Source organism: Colias eurytheme, chromosome 31 (assembly GCF_061535395.1).
Source record: "Colias eurytheme isolate Ceu_HAF_F1 chromosome 31, ilColEury1 Martin Lab GWU primary, whole genome shotgun sequence".
Lineage (NCBI taxonomy): Eukaryota > Metazoa > Arthropoda > Insecta > Lepidoptera > Pieridae > Colias > Colias eurytheme.
The window spans coordinates 1,671,905-1,687,773 of record NC_143010.1 but is presented as its reverse complement, the minus strand read 5'-3'; the positions used below and the strand labels follow the sequence as shown (position 1 = coordinate 1,687,773).

General features: G+C 34.6%; 4 protein-coding genes across 5 annotated transcripts; 2 read left to right on the top strand and 2 right to left on the bottom strand.

Moving 5' to 3' along the window:
- The first annotated feature begins 64 nt into the window (after positions 1 to 64).
- On the top strand, positions 65 to 2,505 carry LOC149895386 (uncharacterized). The gene is made up of 3 exons (XM_090118928.1): positions 65 to 177; positions 938 to 1,053; positions 1,550 to 2,505. Exons 2-3 carry the CDS (start codon positions 944 to 946, stop codon positions 2,256 to 2,258), a joined length of 819 nt encoding a protein of 272 aa, XP_089975054.1. The 5' UTR covers positions 65 to 177; positions 938 to 943; the 3' UTR covers positions 2,259 to 2,505.
- LOC149895385 (uncharacterized) lies at positions 2,281 to 4,102 on the bottom strand. Its single transcript, XM_090118929.1, has 5 exons — positions 3,923 to 4,102; positions 3,264 to 3,467; positions 2,956 to 3,031; positions 2,528 to 2,602; positions 2,281 to 2,393 (listed from the first exon to the last, which is right to left on the bottom strand). The coding sequence occupies exons 1-5, from the start codon at positions 3,957 to 3,959 to the stop codon at positions 2,345 to 2,347; spliced, it is 441 nt and encodes a 146-aa protein (XP_089975055.1). The 5' UTR covers positions 3,960 to 4,102; the 3' UTR covers positions 2,281 to 2,344.
- A 3,811-nt stretch (positions 4,103 to 7,913) lies between these two features.
- On the top strand, positions 7,914 to 15,770 carry LOC149895383 (spermine oxidase-like). The gene is made up of 7 exons (XM_090118920.1): positions 7,914 to 8,103; positions 9,092 to 9,301; positions 9,652 to 9,868; positions 12,442 to 12,620; positions 12,813 to 13,083; positions 14,277 to 14,377; positions 15,533 to 15,770. Exons 1-7 carry the CDS (start codon positions 7,934 to 7,936, stop codon positions 15,768 to 15,770), a joined length of 1,386 nt encoding a protein of 461 aa, XP_089975046.1. The 5' UTR covers positions 7,914 to 7,933.
- LOC149895384 (uncharacterized) lies at positions 9,891 to 11,958 on the bottom strand. Of its 2 annotated transcripts, none has more exons than XM_090118925.1 (3): positions 11,444 to 11,958; positions 10,136 to 10,948; positions 9,891 to 10,056 (listed from the first exon to the last, which is right to left on the bottom strand). In XM_090118925.1, exons 1-2 carry the CDS (start codon positions 11,815 to 11,817, stop codon positions 10,645 to 10,647), a joined length of 678 nt encoding a protein of 225 aa, XP_089975051.1. In that variant the 5' UTR covers positions 11,818 to 11,958; the 3' UTR covers positions 9,891 to 10,056; positions 10,136 to 10,644. The 2 variants fall into 2 exon arrangements, with proteins under 2 accessions (XP_089975051.1, XP_089975052.1); XM_090118926.1 differs by having other exon boundaries at positions 10,449 to 10,948.
- Positions 15,771 to 15,869: the final 99 nt, after the last annotated feature.

Below are 15,869 nucleotides of genomic sequence, written 5' to 3'. Positions count from 1 at the left end.
AAAAATTATCTATGGATACAATAATTATAATTTGACATTGACATGTCACAAACTATTTTGCACTTATTTTGCACTTATTTACAAACACCGTAAAAATTGAATCTGTGAATTTAATTTAATTTATCAATTAACTTCTAATGCATCTCTATTCAATGAAACCTATTTATTGAAGAACTAGTAAGTAATCTTAGTAATAGCGGTTGAAGTAGAAATGAAACAAATCAGAACAATATAATAATCAATTTGAATTCATATATTCCTGTTGCAATAAGTAAATGATAAACTTAATACAGATTTTTAATATATAATCAACTTTTAAGCCCTCTTATTATACTTGTAATTAAGCCCTTTTATGATACATAAATTATTTTACTCGTAATATTATCGATACAAGGCACTTTCTGTTAGAATATGCATCATCAGATTGGTGATAAGATTAAACCAAAATTATGACAAAATCCAACTGGGCAACAAATTCTTGTACATAAGTTTAATCACGACTCGTATGAAAAGGCAAAACGTCCTATCCTACACTAGCTGTGGTTTGACCCGCGTGGCTCCTCTTCTGTTGGTCTTAGCATGATGATATATAGCCTATATATCATCCCATTAATCCAGGAAGGCTATTATAGCCTTATATATATAATTAATGGGCTATCCAATGCCAAAAGGATTTTTAAATCGGACCAATAATATTAAGTATAGATTATCCTACTTTTGTGTGTATAGAATTAGTTGGACAGTAGACTAAACCATCACATGCATACTGTTCTTAAAGCCAATTCAGACAGACAGAATATTAATGAATGTGAATTGAAATAATTGAGTCATAATATTATTTTAGACTTAGACTTCTAGAAGCACTTTTGAATCGTCATTACATAATTAAAAATTTACATGGATTTTCAATTTAATGAATAAATAAATATCTTTGCAGTAAAACATGGACGCAAGAAATGATCAGCCAGTATTCATTGATGTAGCTACCGGGTTTCAAGAAGTACCTGTGGAATTGGACAAGACGGAAGTGAAAGAAGAAGTCGACGATGATAGGTTGGTGTATTTTCTATAATAATTATAGCATTAATTTATTTATTTCAGATATTTGCAATATCCATATAATATGTTATTATGTATGTGATAAGCTGCTCGCTTCTGATCAATCCAAATTTTAACTGATCTTATCATAATACTAGCTGCGCTTCGCGGTTTCACCCACGTGGCTCTGCTCCTGTTGGTCTTAGCGTGATGATATATAGCCTATAACCTTCCTCGATAAATGGGCTATCTAACACTGAAAGAATTTTTCAAATCAAATCTGTAGATCCTGAGATTAGTGTGTTTAATATGGTTAATTACCTGTTACATTTCAATAGCAAATATTATAAGAAAGCCAAATCAAATGATACCTTAGCTACAAAGCAAAAAGCAGTTTTTCACTCATAAGCAATTTCTCAAGCAAAGCCAAATAAGAAACCTGAAATAATTCAAAAGCATTTTTATATTATTTAATACTATATTCTTATATAAATCTTTGATATAATTTCAGTCAAAACGAAGAGGACGACATAAATAAATTACTAATCATACGACCACGGAAAATACGTTGCCCAGAATGCAGTCGCTACACCACAGAAACGGCCGAAAAAATGACGAGGCACATACTAAAAGTGCATAGAGGCGAAAATCCCTTTCAATGCTTCATGTGTGATTATACAACGCCGAATAAAGGGAATTTCGAAGAGCACGTACGCAGACACGAAGGCAGCAAACCCTATAAATGTTCCTACTGCCCGCATCGAAACGTGTCTAAGAAAAATCTAAAGAAACACGAGTTAATACATAGGCCAGATAATCCTTTAAAATGTCCGCATTGCGATCATATAGCGAAACACAAACGTGGTTTCGCGTTCCACGCGAAACGCTTCCACTCCGACGTTCAAGATGGCGGCTTGACATGTGTCAAATGTGACAGCTCGTTTGACAGCGAGGAAGCTGTCAAATGTCACAGACGCGGTCAAAAGGCGTGTACAGACTGCGAATATGTGGCGTGTAGTAGTGACATGTTGGATGAACATTTTTATAGCAAGCATGGGAAGAAAAAGAGTAAAAAGAAGAAGAATGTATGGACTTGTAGTATCTGTGGTTGGCAGTCGGGGAAACATGCAAGGATATTACTGCATTTGATTCACCATCCGAATCAAGAGGTTCATGATATTGATATAAGTATATTACAAAGGCATGGTATTATGGAGTGAAATAAATATTTAAAAATAGTAATGATTTTCATTTATCATCTATTTCATTCACACTCGTTTTCCATTAATTTATTTCTTGTGCTGTTTCATCCGTAGCCGGATATTCTTTCGTGTGGTTCCAAAATATGACTGTACCTGTCGAACAAATTTTTATGCAAATTTATTTAATTTCAAATCTCTCTAGATACAAATATGACACCTGCTTATAAAAATGCCTGTGTACGGCCGCTCATAGTGGGGTTAGAATGTAAATGAACCGTAATACTTACTTGTGGTCCCCTGCAAGCCAACCGTAATATCCCATCGATGACGTCACTTCTCCAAATCGAGCAAACTGAATGTATCTGAAATATGGATAATATATTACCTAACACATCGGATAGTTTTAATCCCAGAAAATTAATTGGAACGGAAATTATGCGTGATTTTGTATGGAAACGCGAAAGCTATAAATGCGTAAATTTGTATCTTTATTACTCCTTCACTCATTAACTGCTGAACCGATTTGGATGAAATTTTGTACCAAAATAACTTGAGGCGCAAGCAAAACATAGTTATAAATTTATTCCAGGAAATTCCATTGGAAGTTGCAACGGGAACTACATCTATAATGTGAGTTTTTCTATGTCTACGCAGACGAAACCGCGGGCGGATCGCTATCTGCCTTTAATATATTTTTAACTATATTATTACTTACTTGTATGCAGCACACAATGACCAACTCAATGGAGAACTTTTGACCATCTCTCCTTCATCGGGTGGTGGACTGAACTCTGAAAGGTGTTGTTTTAGTAAGATGTAGACTTTTAAATAGACTAATGACGTAGAATAGATGTATAAACTGACGTAGAAGCGGTGCATGCGAACAATTAGCAGTTAAAGCAATTTTACTCATTAGGTTAAGTACTTTCGATATCAGTTTAATCGCCTGTGCACACTTAACGATTACACCCTGTATAAAGAGATTATAACCTTACAAACTTATACAAACGTCCATTGTCTTACCTTGCCAATGCTTACAATAGTACAGATCACCAGCGCAATGATTGACAAATGTATAAAACTTAAAATACAATCCATGTCCTCTGTTCACAGCCACGCATACTGGGTCATACGCATTTGGGCATGAATACGGGCATGTGTGATAGTCGAACGCTGTTTCAATGTCGTACAGAGTGCTTAGTGTCGTTTCTGAACGTAGTATTTTATCTGTGGACCATACACAATAGATAATAGACCATCGACAATAGGCTAGAGGTCACAGAATACATAATAGAGCGGTACAAAACCCAACGCTGTTTAAAAGAGAGCTATGGAGGGTAGAAGTATTGAGAGCTATAATTAATAACAAAAGTGGCTTTCCGTCGTCTGTGTCTCTATATGCTTAGATCTATAATCTGCGCAACAGATTTTGATGGTCTTTGAAATGAAACGTCTTTAGGCGTGCTGAGAGTAAAATTTCAAGATCATTTCATGGCATGGAATCTTTCCAAAGAAGTTTCATTTCTAACACGTGTGCTCGACACACAATACACACGCTTTTTTCAGTAGATAGAGTGATTCTCGAGGAAGATTTTAGAATATATTTTATTAAATTGTACACAAGGCGGAAAGCTATAAGTGTAATCTAAAATATTCCATACTTTGTTATGTTACATACTCACGTTTTAAAGTAGTGGGTTGGGCTGGTTTTGATGGCATTGTTGTATTTTTGCCTGATGTTGCATTATTCAGTACTTCTATTGGACTGTTTCTACGCGAATTGAGAAAGTCCTTGCATGTACCAGATACAATTATATAATATTCTAGAATAGTAATTTTATTAAAAAAAATGTAAGAATTATTTTAAATAATTGAAAAAATTCGATCTCAAGGCGGGATTCGAGGCCGCGTCTTCCGCCAATCCGGGGCTTCACCAACTCGGTTATCCGTGATCCCGCCAGATCAATCGAATCACAAATCGAAATTCGAATTTATTATTTCAGTTGAATGTGTCTAAGGGCGTATTCAGAAAGAAAGATATATGAACATGCGCTTATAAGCGCTGACAAGTTCCAACAAGTTTCAACAAACTTGTCGGCGCCGATCAGCGCTTATAAGCGCATGTTCATATATTATCCTGCGCGGGTTACCAGCGCTTATAAGCGCCGATAAGCGCTTATAAGCGCTTATAAGTTTCAAGCTTTCTTTCTGAATACGCCCTAAGGGACACCCCGCGCCATCTATTGAGATTATTAACAACTATCTCAACAAATAAGAAACATTATTTCAAAGATTACAATATTGTTACCACGTAACAATGAAACGCGGCCTTTTTGTTGAATTTGGTAATTTCACATTCAATATTTAATACCAATAGTAACAAAAACGTACCATTATCAGGATTATTACACATATTAGTCATGGAATGATAACACGAATTTAAAAAATCCTTATACTCCAGCTTCCCGCCAAATAATCTCACAGAACATACCCTTGAATCGTTAGTTTTACAAATAATATCTATCTGGGAACACGCTTTTTGTACTTTTCCATATTTTAAATGTGTTTTATTATCTATATTTTCGATATTTTCTTTTAAATCAGGAATTTTGTACGCCACAGATATACAGAGAATGTTTACGAATAAAAATGAATTCATTTTCGTTATCTGCAGGCATTTGCCGCGTTTTTCGAATCGGTAATAAAATATGTTTTTAATAGAAATTTTGTTAGTAATGAAATAAATTTTAATTGAAAATCAATTTCGTTTAGTATTGTGTATGTAGCGGTAATATTTACTCAGATCAATGTTTTTTTTTAGATTTATGATTACATATATCTAGTGTAAAATCTAAACGTAAAATTGTGTTTGCTGTTGGAAAATAAATTGTTAATTCCTGAGTTATTTGTATTATTTATACCTTTTTCAACTCATGGCCTGTCTTATTTTTAGTTCTTGTTTGGTATGAATATGACGTCACAGTAAAGAAAACACAATTTCACACAGCCTATGCACATTACCTACACATTTATTTATTTATTAATACAATTTTTCAATAATCGTTAGTTTTTATTTCAATTATTTTTTTTTGTAAAAATATTACCAATATTTTAAGCCCTGTTGTCTTGTTGCTGTCTTTTTTTATAACTTCTCTATTTTCATTTTACGACTATAGCTGCGCCCCGCGGTTTCACCCGCGCGCGTTAATGATTTTTTCCCTTTAATCCTGTGGGATAAAATCGTCACAAAAATTGCTTAAGCTACTCCTTATAACAACAGCTATACAGCTATCTGTCAGTGAAAGCCCCGTCAAAATCGGTCCAGCTGCTCCTGGTATTAGCCGGAACAAACAGACAGAAAAAAATTGTAAAACATATTTATTGATACATGTAGTTACATATTATGCATTCAGTAAAAAAAAATTTTTTTCAATATTAAAAACAAACATTCCAATTTTTATTATTGGTTTAAACTTTAAAGATAAAAAATAATAGAAATAATGATGTAAAAAATTATATGATTATTTGATTTGCTACGATTATTGTTCTGTGAAAATTTTCTGTAGGGTTGCTAGTTTCGGAGATACGCGGGAAATTCTTTTTTTTTTAACATGGCCGCTGCGAAATTTTAAAATTTTATAATTTAATAACATAGTATAATTTTTTTAATACTGGCCGCGGCGGCCCATAAACTTTGATTTAAATTTTAATTCAAGGGGATTAGTAGAAAACTAGAAACCATAGATAATAATATAATAGTTGGTAGAAAATTGCATCCTCTGAGAAACACAACTCTCAATGCAACTTTTCAATAAACTATTATTTCTATATGCTGATTTGATAACATACAAATGATTTTTAAGAATAGAATAAGAATAAAATAAATCAATTTTATCTGATTTGTATAGGTACATAAAATACAACTAAACCGATTTCAATGAAATTTAGCAGACATATAAAGGGTAACTTGGATTAACACATAGGATAGGTTTTATCCAGGAAATCCCACAGGAACGGGAACTCTGCGGGTTTTTCTTTGAAAACGCGGGCAAAGCCGCGGGTGGAAAGCTAGTAATAAATAAATTAAAGACTTTTGATTTGAAACACGATTTATTACTAACTCAACGATTCGCACACTTTGCAGCGAGCACGGATAGCTCGTCTAATGCAATAAATTTGCGTAAAATCAAACACAAGATGGTATCAGCACAATATACACATACAACCAGTAGGGAAACTTCATGTACAAACACATTCGAAATGGCTCACGCACACAATCAAGCGTGTTTACGATATTCTTTTAACTGTCAATTATTGTGATGATATCCTTACGATTCTCGTAAACACGCTTGTGTAGGTACGTGAGCCATTTCGAACAAATTGTATGAAGTTTACCTACTGGTTGTATCTGTATATTGTGGTATCAGATATCTATGGCATGCTATACCAACTGGTTTCTATTTCGATTTCATTTAATCATCTCAGTTAAACATGTCCAAAATGTAATAACAACTCAATGAAGGTTTATTCAATAAAAAACGCTGGATGCTGTTGAATATTATAGTGCGATATGTCGCAGTTATCTCTTTTATTGAATGACTAGCGTGTTAATTGAATGACGACATTATTTTAATTGAATGACTAAAGGATATATAACTCTGAACTTTACACATGTATGAGTTGTCTCGTGTGAAATCAGTCGTGATGTGGATGCAAGTGTGGATGTCAATTCGAATGCTGGCCGTTATGGGGCTGGCCAACTTTGGGTATGTTTTTAAAACTTGTTAGTATAGTTTATAAGGATTAGTATATAAGTTCATACGTTGTGATTTAGTTTTATGGGTCCAATTCACAATGGACAGCGTTGGCCCAACAAATGTTCAAAGTTTGGACCATGAAAATTAATCATTTCACGCAGGAGAAGCTGCGGGCAACAGCTAGTAAACTATATAGCAAGAAAAAATTACAACAAAATTCAGGTTACGAGCTTTATTTCAGGTTAACATTGAAAAATAATTGTGTTGTGAATTTTCACGCTTCGCTAGCGAAATTCCCCTGTATGTGCGACTTTGTAAGTGTAATAAATATAATATAAAAAATTATTGGTTGACACGGTTTTCGTAATAGTTAATCAATTATTTACAATCATCATGTAATTTAATATTTAAAAATCCTACAGCCTACTTACTAATATTATAAACGCGAAAGTTGGTGAGGATAGATGGATGTTTGTTATTCTTTCACGTAAAAACTACTAAACTGATTACAATGAAATTTGGTATGTAGCTGAAGACCCAGAACAAGAAAAGGGGTTTCACTTTCAACCCTGAGCTATTATAGCTATGCAGCTAACTATCATTTATGCCTAAAGTTGACTTTTGTTTAGGGAGTTAACCTTCTGTACGTAGTACTATTATAATATATTCTGTGATACGGCTACAGGAACGGGAACTAAGCGGGTTTTTCTTTGATCGGACGAAGCTGAGGGCGGAATTCTAGTCACTACATAGTATAAAACAAAGTCGCTTTCTCTGTCCCTATGTCCCTTTGTATGCTTAAATCTTTAAAACTACGCAACGGATTTTGATGCGGTTTTTTTTAATAGATAGAGTGATTCAAGAGGAAGGTTTTAATATATAATTTATTAGGTTTTAGACAAAGCGGGCGATTATAATCATCATTTCAGTCATGCCATGCCATACGATACGATTATCGTCGGTCTCGGCTCCGCCGGGGTGACGGCTGCGTCTACACTCGCGCGGGCCGGCAAGCGAGTGCTGGGCCTTGAGGCTATGGACAGAATAGGGGGTAGAGTGAAGACCGTGCCGTTTGGCGATGGGCTAGTAGAGGAGGGGGCTGAATGGTGAGTGCTTCCAGCTTTGAAATAAAAAAGAAATAGGGGGTATTTTGATCGGATAGACGTTTTAAAGTTACATTTTAATTTTTTTTATTATTGTTAGACGACAATTGTACTAATAAGTACTATTGATATATTATAATTATAGTCCTTTTCACCTATGATGATTCCTGTGACACTTCATCGTGTTCCGAATTACGAATTTTATGTTTAAAAAGTCAAAATAATTTTAGTGCATAATATTTTTATTTTATGGCGGCATTATTACCAAAAATATAAAAATGAAACATCTTAAGCTTATAAATCAAAAACAGTATTGTTTAGTTTAATATAATGAAAAATAAAATAAAATAACACAAAAATATAATACCTACGCAATTCGTGTACATGAAATGGATCGTTGAAAAATCATAGAGTTGGAAAATCATATAATCAGCGCCCATCTTGTGATCGTTTGTCAATCGAGTCAATCGTCTGTACGAGTGCGTCAGCCTTGTATACAAGTTGCATTTTTATATTGACACTTTACGTGGTATTCTGTTATTGTTACTAATTGTTATTGTTGACTTTTAGTTGCTGTTGTTTGCTAAGTTTCCTTAGTTAATTGTTGGCGAAATGCCGAAAAAACTAATTTTGGTACTTTATTCAAATCGATTTCATTTCCATATAGAATATTATCGATTATCGGAAACAATTGATACGATTTCAGTAACCGACATCTCTACACGTGTCAAAAATCGATGTGTCACAGAAATCATCTTAGGTGGAAAGGACTATAGTATTAAATATATTTCAGAAGTAAACTGGAAGTACGCTCAAATAATACACTATTATAATATTTCATATGAGTATTAAGAAGTGACTCCTCCCCTCGAAAATTAGAAACACAAATAAAATCGACTATCTTATGCGTAATTAATGCATAATGAATATGGTTCAAATAGGCCTACCAATCACTAGCCTATAAAATAATAGAACATCAATTATTTTCCAGGATAGAGGGTACAGAAAACAATCGCATATACCAATTGGCCATACACAATAAAATACCATTACTAGACCAGCAATTGGAGTTCGATGTGTACAGATCAGATGGAAGTTTGGGCAATAATACGTTGATTTCCGAACTAGTAACGTTCTGTTATGAGGAAGCTGTCAAAGGGTCGGAGAAACCATTGTCTGTTGGTGAATTAATTACTGGCAAGTTAGTATTTTTTGAAGTAGTTTTGATGTAGATATGAAAATAGGTATAAAAATTTATAAAATATGTATACGAAAAATTTTGCTCTATGATACATCGTATTATTTTTAATTGGCAACACTAAATAGAAAAAATTGTGTGGGTAGTTAAAAAATATATTAAATACTAGAGAAACTTAAAAATTCTTCGTCGAAAAATTACATTGTACTTAATTCACAGTCGAATTTCATAGATGACGATCATGTCTAATTAAAAAAATTATAAATGTAGAAAAATAATATGATGTTGTAGCCGAGTTGGCGCCAAAGCAGTCATGTAACAAAATCAAATTTATTTTATAATCTATCTTTCAGATTAAAGGAACACATTAAAATAAAATATCCCGAATTGAAAAACAATGAAACATTTTTAAAGGAGTTTTTAATATTTATGAACCTCATTGTTAATAATCACCAAGGTTCCAATGATTGGACTGAGGTTAGTGCAAAGTCGGCTTATAAAGACTACCCTGGACCACAACACATCAGCTGGCATAGATATGGGTATAAAACCTTTTTTGAACTAGCTTTGGTGAGTAAACAAACACATATTTAAAAAAAAAATATTTAATCATTCTTTGGAACGAAGTTCGTTATCGCGGCCTGCGAAAGGGGGCCAGACGTAAAAAGAAATCCTGCCCGGTGTGGGAAATAGCGTACGATTTCGCGAAGAAATGAAATCTCAGTTCATTTGCCTCATCAATTTTTCGTTCGTACAGCCTGAAATTATATTCACAATGATTAATTCGCTAAATACAACAATTGATTTTGTAATTTGCTTGTAATAAAAATATTTTACCTGCAAACAAATGCCTCTGAGTAAAGTTATCTTCTCCTCAAACATGTTCAAAGTGTCCTGATACATTTCTAATTTTAGGCGATCTTTTCTTTCCTTTTCGATAAAAATTAGGTGTATATCTCAGCCCGTTAACACATGAAGGCCCGACAAAGCACGATATATTTTATTACCCAATACATCATGGATTTTGCTCATATTTATAAATCTCGCCGTATTCCCTCGAAATAATTCATAACATTGTCAATACAAGACAACTTGAATATCCCATGAAAACTTTTTTGAACACGAGATGAACATACGACTAAGTGCTTACCTGTGCCAAAATCCATTTAGATACACATTTCGCTTAACAATCTATGTGGCACAGTGTGTGTGATATATTATTTTGATATCTGCTTCCTTGTGCCTTCAAGTTTATTTATAAGTGATAACACTTTTTGCTACCTGTCAGAGATTTCAATGTTATGCCGAGAGTTATGTATCTTATGGATGCATGCATGTCCCGATTTTTATTCCATTCCGTATTTGTTGTTCAGCAATTTTTCAGCACGACTTTGATATAAGACTTTGCATAGCCTATGATACGTGATAGGTTGGCATTTGGTTATTTTGTTGCGGATTTTCTTCAATAACTCAATGTCGTTGATCTTTGTAGCATACTCTTTTGTAGCGTTCATTGTTGTGTAGTTTGTAGTGCTGCTCAGTTTGATTTTACTATGCTTGTGACATTTATACTTCTTACTACAAAATATGCATGCTTCAGCTGTATCCGACTTTGTATTTGAGTCCCCATCTTCTGCAGCTAATTTGATGCTGAGAAAGATATGAAAATAATCAATATCAATTTATTAACTACAACATAGCTTATTTTTTGACTGACCGGTTGGCTTGGTTGGTAGTGGCCCTGCCTTCCAAGCCAGAGGTTGTGGGTTCGATTCCCACCCGGAGCAAATATTTGTGTGATGAACATAGATGTTTGCTCTGTGTCTGGGTGTTAATTATCTATATAAGTATTTATTTAAAAATTACATATGTATGTTTATCAGCCATCTGGTTTCCATAGCACAAGCGAAAGCTTAGTATGGGATCAGATCGTGCCGTGTGTGAAAATTGTCCTGAAATATTTATTATTTATTTTATTTTATTATGTGTTATTTATTATCAGGGGAAAAATTCGATGCATTCGACGAATTCTAATAAAACAAAGCCACAAGTTAGGGTTCAACATTTCTGTAACTAATTATTGTTACAAGAAATAGACTTGAAAATAAATACGATTAGTGACAAAATTAACTACAGAAGACTCACTTTACAAAGGTTGGTGAAGGTATTTGTTGGGAAGAGCAAGGTGATTGCACTTGCGTTGTGCTCGTTCCTGCCTCTGATTCTGGAATATTTCCAGATGCATTTTCATTCCCAATGGAGGCGTTGGCTTCTTTGTAAATATCTTTATATTTCTTGCCGATGGCATTAAAACTACGGTAGCACGTGCTGTGGTACCCGATTGATGTGTCCGTAATTTCCGTAGGCAAAGTTTTGTCCTTATCTTTTAACTCATTCGTCACACGAACTGCCAAGGAGTATTTGCACTTCTGCAAGGTCTCTTCTTTAAATTTAATGATCGGTGCATCACTCTGCAGGCAAACGAAACAAATTATTCCCACTGCACTGTCTTCATCCATTTTGGTTTGTTCGAACTTCGAACCAAAGTTTTATTTGTTTAAACTTTTGGTAAATTATAGTCGAGCCAATTTATTATTTATGTAAGGTAATAAGGTAGGTAATGGTCAAAGAGCTGAAAAACTGGAAAACTGAACAGCCTAATATACAATAAAGTATAAACTCTTTGCTGAACAGTGAACGGAGTGACAAATGACAATTGCAATTGACATCTCGACTCAGTGCTGCCAGAACTAATTCTAGAAAATCAGTAAATTTATATGCCAAAAATCCTCACAAAAATCGGTAGAAATTGGTAGAATCCCTAATATCGATTGATCGACCACCTTAATTTAGTAGGTTTTATAAATTAAAAATACACAAAATCACCGATAATCTATCCAAATATATAAACTCAAAGGTGGCTGAAAGGTGACTCAAATAATACGTCTTAACGCGAGCGAAGCCACGTGCAAAAGCTAGTACAGATATAATTTTGATCACAGTGACTTTTTCTGGTTTGCCTCAGCGTACCTTCTCTGCCACTATTATGTATGTTCATTGTGCATCACACACTACCTTTAACGGTTGACTTATTTCTAATAGGTACATAGAACTCCAAATTAATAATTAATGCAATATTTCAGAACACATACAACAACGGACCAGGGTTGCCAAACCTAGAAATTAAACTAAATTCGCCGGTAAAAAGGATTATATGGCCACGTAATAGTACAGGCAATGTTTTAATAGAGTGTGAAGGAGGACAGAGTTACACCGCACGACATGTTATCGTCACCGTGTCGTTGGGTGTTTTAAAGGAACGGTGAGTATTATTCATTCATTCGTTTATAGGGCTATTTATTAGTATTGATTTTAATAGTTCATGTAAAGGTAAATGCTAGTTCGTAGATTTTAACCACATCGTAACGGTTTCTTTTACTAGATAATGTTTAAACGTGGTTTAAACTTAATGTTGACTCTTATCGAATCATTGATACAAATTTGGTGATTCCAGACATGAAAAATTATTTGAACCCGCGTTGCCAATAGAGAAAAGGACAGTCATAGATAAAATGTCTATGGGCGTCATGGATAAAATCGTTTTGAAATTAGACAAACCATGGAGTGACAAGAAATTACTGTTCTTCAGCTTCCTATGGAGGTTGGAGGACATAGCAAAAGTGTCTAAGCAAGATTATTGGATAACTAGAATTATCGGAGCTAGCAACCCTACGGGTTCAAATAATACGTTAACTCTATGGACTAGTGGGGATGAGAGCAAAATGGTCAGTATAGAATGTAAGATAGAATGTAATTGAATTTTTAATTGGCAAACTTAGAATACCTACATAATAATAATATATAAACTGATGTATATGAGGTATATGCAAACAAAGTAGTAAAAACCAACAAAAAACTGTTCGCGTTAGACAAAGATAGAATGTACCTACATTTAAATCATTAGCCGAAAAGAGATGGCAACGTGAATGACTAAACGCAACCAAGTTAAATTGGCTGACTTCAAACGGAACGTGTTTTTACGCGTATGCAGCTACCCACGGAAATATAGACATACTAGTACAGTATATATAATTCCATGCCACTTCCTCAGTTTATATAATATACTAGCGGTCCGACCCGGCTTCGCCCGTGGTACATAATATTTACGTTTTCTCTACATAAGAACCATCCTCGTACTTCAAGGAATATAATAAAAAAAGAATTATCGAAATCGGTTCAGCCGTTCTCGAGTTATGCGCTTACCCTTGTACACAAAGCCACTGTTACATTTTCTACGACCTTCTAATGGCAATTGTGAGTCTAGGTGTTATATGGTACGACAGTGCGTTTTTTTATTTAGATTTTGTTTTGCATTTGGTTTTTGACAAAATTATCTGACTAAAATTAACTCATCCTATAATATTCAACTGTTGAAGTTATTCCACATTGAATATTTATGAAAAAGCAGTTCTTTAAACAAGAAACTAAATATAATTTTAATGTTATTTTAAGGGGTGCATGTTTTTTTTAAGACTTGCTTGCAATAGACAAATAATAATCTTAATACTATTATAAAGGCGAAAGTTTGTAAGTATGGATGTTTGTTACTCTTTCACGTAAAAACTACTGAACCGATTACAATGAAATTTAGCACACATATAGAGGGTAACTTGGATTAACACATAGGATAGATTTTATCCCGGAAATCCCACGGGAACGGGAACTATGCAGGTTTTCCTATGAAAACGCAGGCGAAGCCGCGGGCGGTAATCTAGTTTACAATAAAATAATTTTGCGACTATAAACTGAAATGTAACCTATCCTATCTTACAAGTTGGATCAAACTGCACCCGGGGTGCAAATCAAATTTAAAATCGGTTCAATAGTTTTGGATTCCATCGCGGACAAACAAAGTGACAAGTACTTTTATATATAAAGAATATTATACAAATTTAACTTAAAATAATTTCCCATACAGGAAACATTACCAGATGAGGTCGTGAAAAGAAAATGTATGGAGTTACTTCGAAACTTTATGGGCAAGAAGTATAATATACCAGAACCAACGGGAATGCTCAGGTAAGTAAATCATCATCATCATCCCTTATAAGCATATTAATATTTTTCTAACGGGCCCTCTTCACGATGGACCGTGTTGGCCCAACAATTAATGATCGTCAATTTTTACCACCATTACGGCAATTATAAAATTAATTAGGCTCCGCGTACACTATCGTGATTACCTCTGTGAAAAGTGTCTATTAGAAGTAAAAAATATCGACCTTTGACAATATTTACTAATGCCGCCTGTCCATCTGCAAGAAAACTTCCGCAAGAAAAGTCCGACAGTCTGTCTGGCAGTAGCTTGCAAGTCTAATTCCGCGGTTCCACCTGCAAGTAGACTTGCAAGTTGCTGTCAGACAGACTGTCGGACATTTCTTGCGGAAGTTTTCTTGCAGATGGAAACGCAGCCTAATATTATAAACTTGCACCACCTTGCACGTGCGGACCAAAAGCAAAGCGTATTTCTATAATTCTAGCTTAAATTTATGAAAACATAGAAAAACTTATTGGAACGAAGTTCCTTATCGCGCGTTGCGAAAGGGGGCTAGACGGAATTAAGTGTAACGACACTTTTTCTATCGTTTTAAGCCGTGCGGCGTTCGCGTGTTTATCTGTCTGTCTCTCTCTCACTCTCGCATAGAAATCTAGAGTTATTTTAGAAACTTCGTTCCATCCAGGTATCCAGGGGCGCCGGGTTTTTAAAATTCTCGTGGGTGCTCCTGGAGATGGAGTCCAAGTCCGGCACGAGCGGTTAGGTTTGTTTCTAGGCGCGCGTATTACGTTTAATAATAATTATTTTTATTATTTAGATCGCGCGGGTTTTGTTAAAAGATGAGAATAATTATTTTAAATATTCATAGTCGTGGACCTCGTGGGTGCTCGGCACCCACTATTTACCTCTCGTGGGTGCTGGAGCACCCGAGTACCCACGTAGTCGGCGCCCCTGCAGGTATCTCATAAGACCATAACACTTCTCAAGCTTTTTTTATTTCTGTTGTCGATCTCACTATCTCAGGTCAAACGAGAATATTATTTTTTCTGTTTGTCACTCGTTTGTATCTCGTATTTATTTCATAATTTTATTCACCATTAAAAAATGTATTATTTACTACAATATAAAATATTGATACAGTACAAAATGACATACTTGAACTACTTATTATTGTACAGGTCAAAATGGTATAGTAATCCGTACACACGGGGCAGTTATACCTTCGATAATTTAAACACTCCAAGCTATCCTCACGCAAGAGAGACCTTAGGAGCCCCATTGCTGGACTCATCCGGAACACCAAGAGTTTTGTTCGCGGGAGAAGCGACAGACCCTATACATTTTTCTACGGTAGCTGGAGCAAGTGACACTGGGTACAGGGAAGCAATGAGATTATTACCGAGTAGTAAAATGTGAATAAATGTTTTGTATGAAAATGTGGTTTTTATTTGTCCATCAATGCCTCAATTGCTTCAATGCATCAATTGCCCATGTAATGAAAATGAAATTTCGACT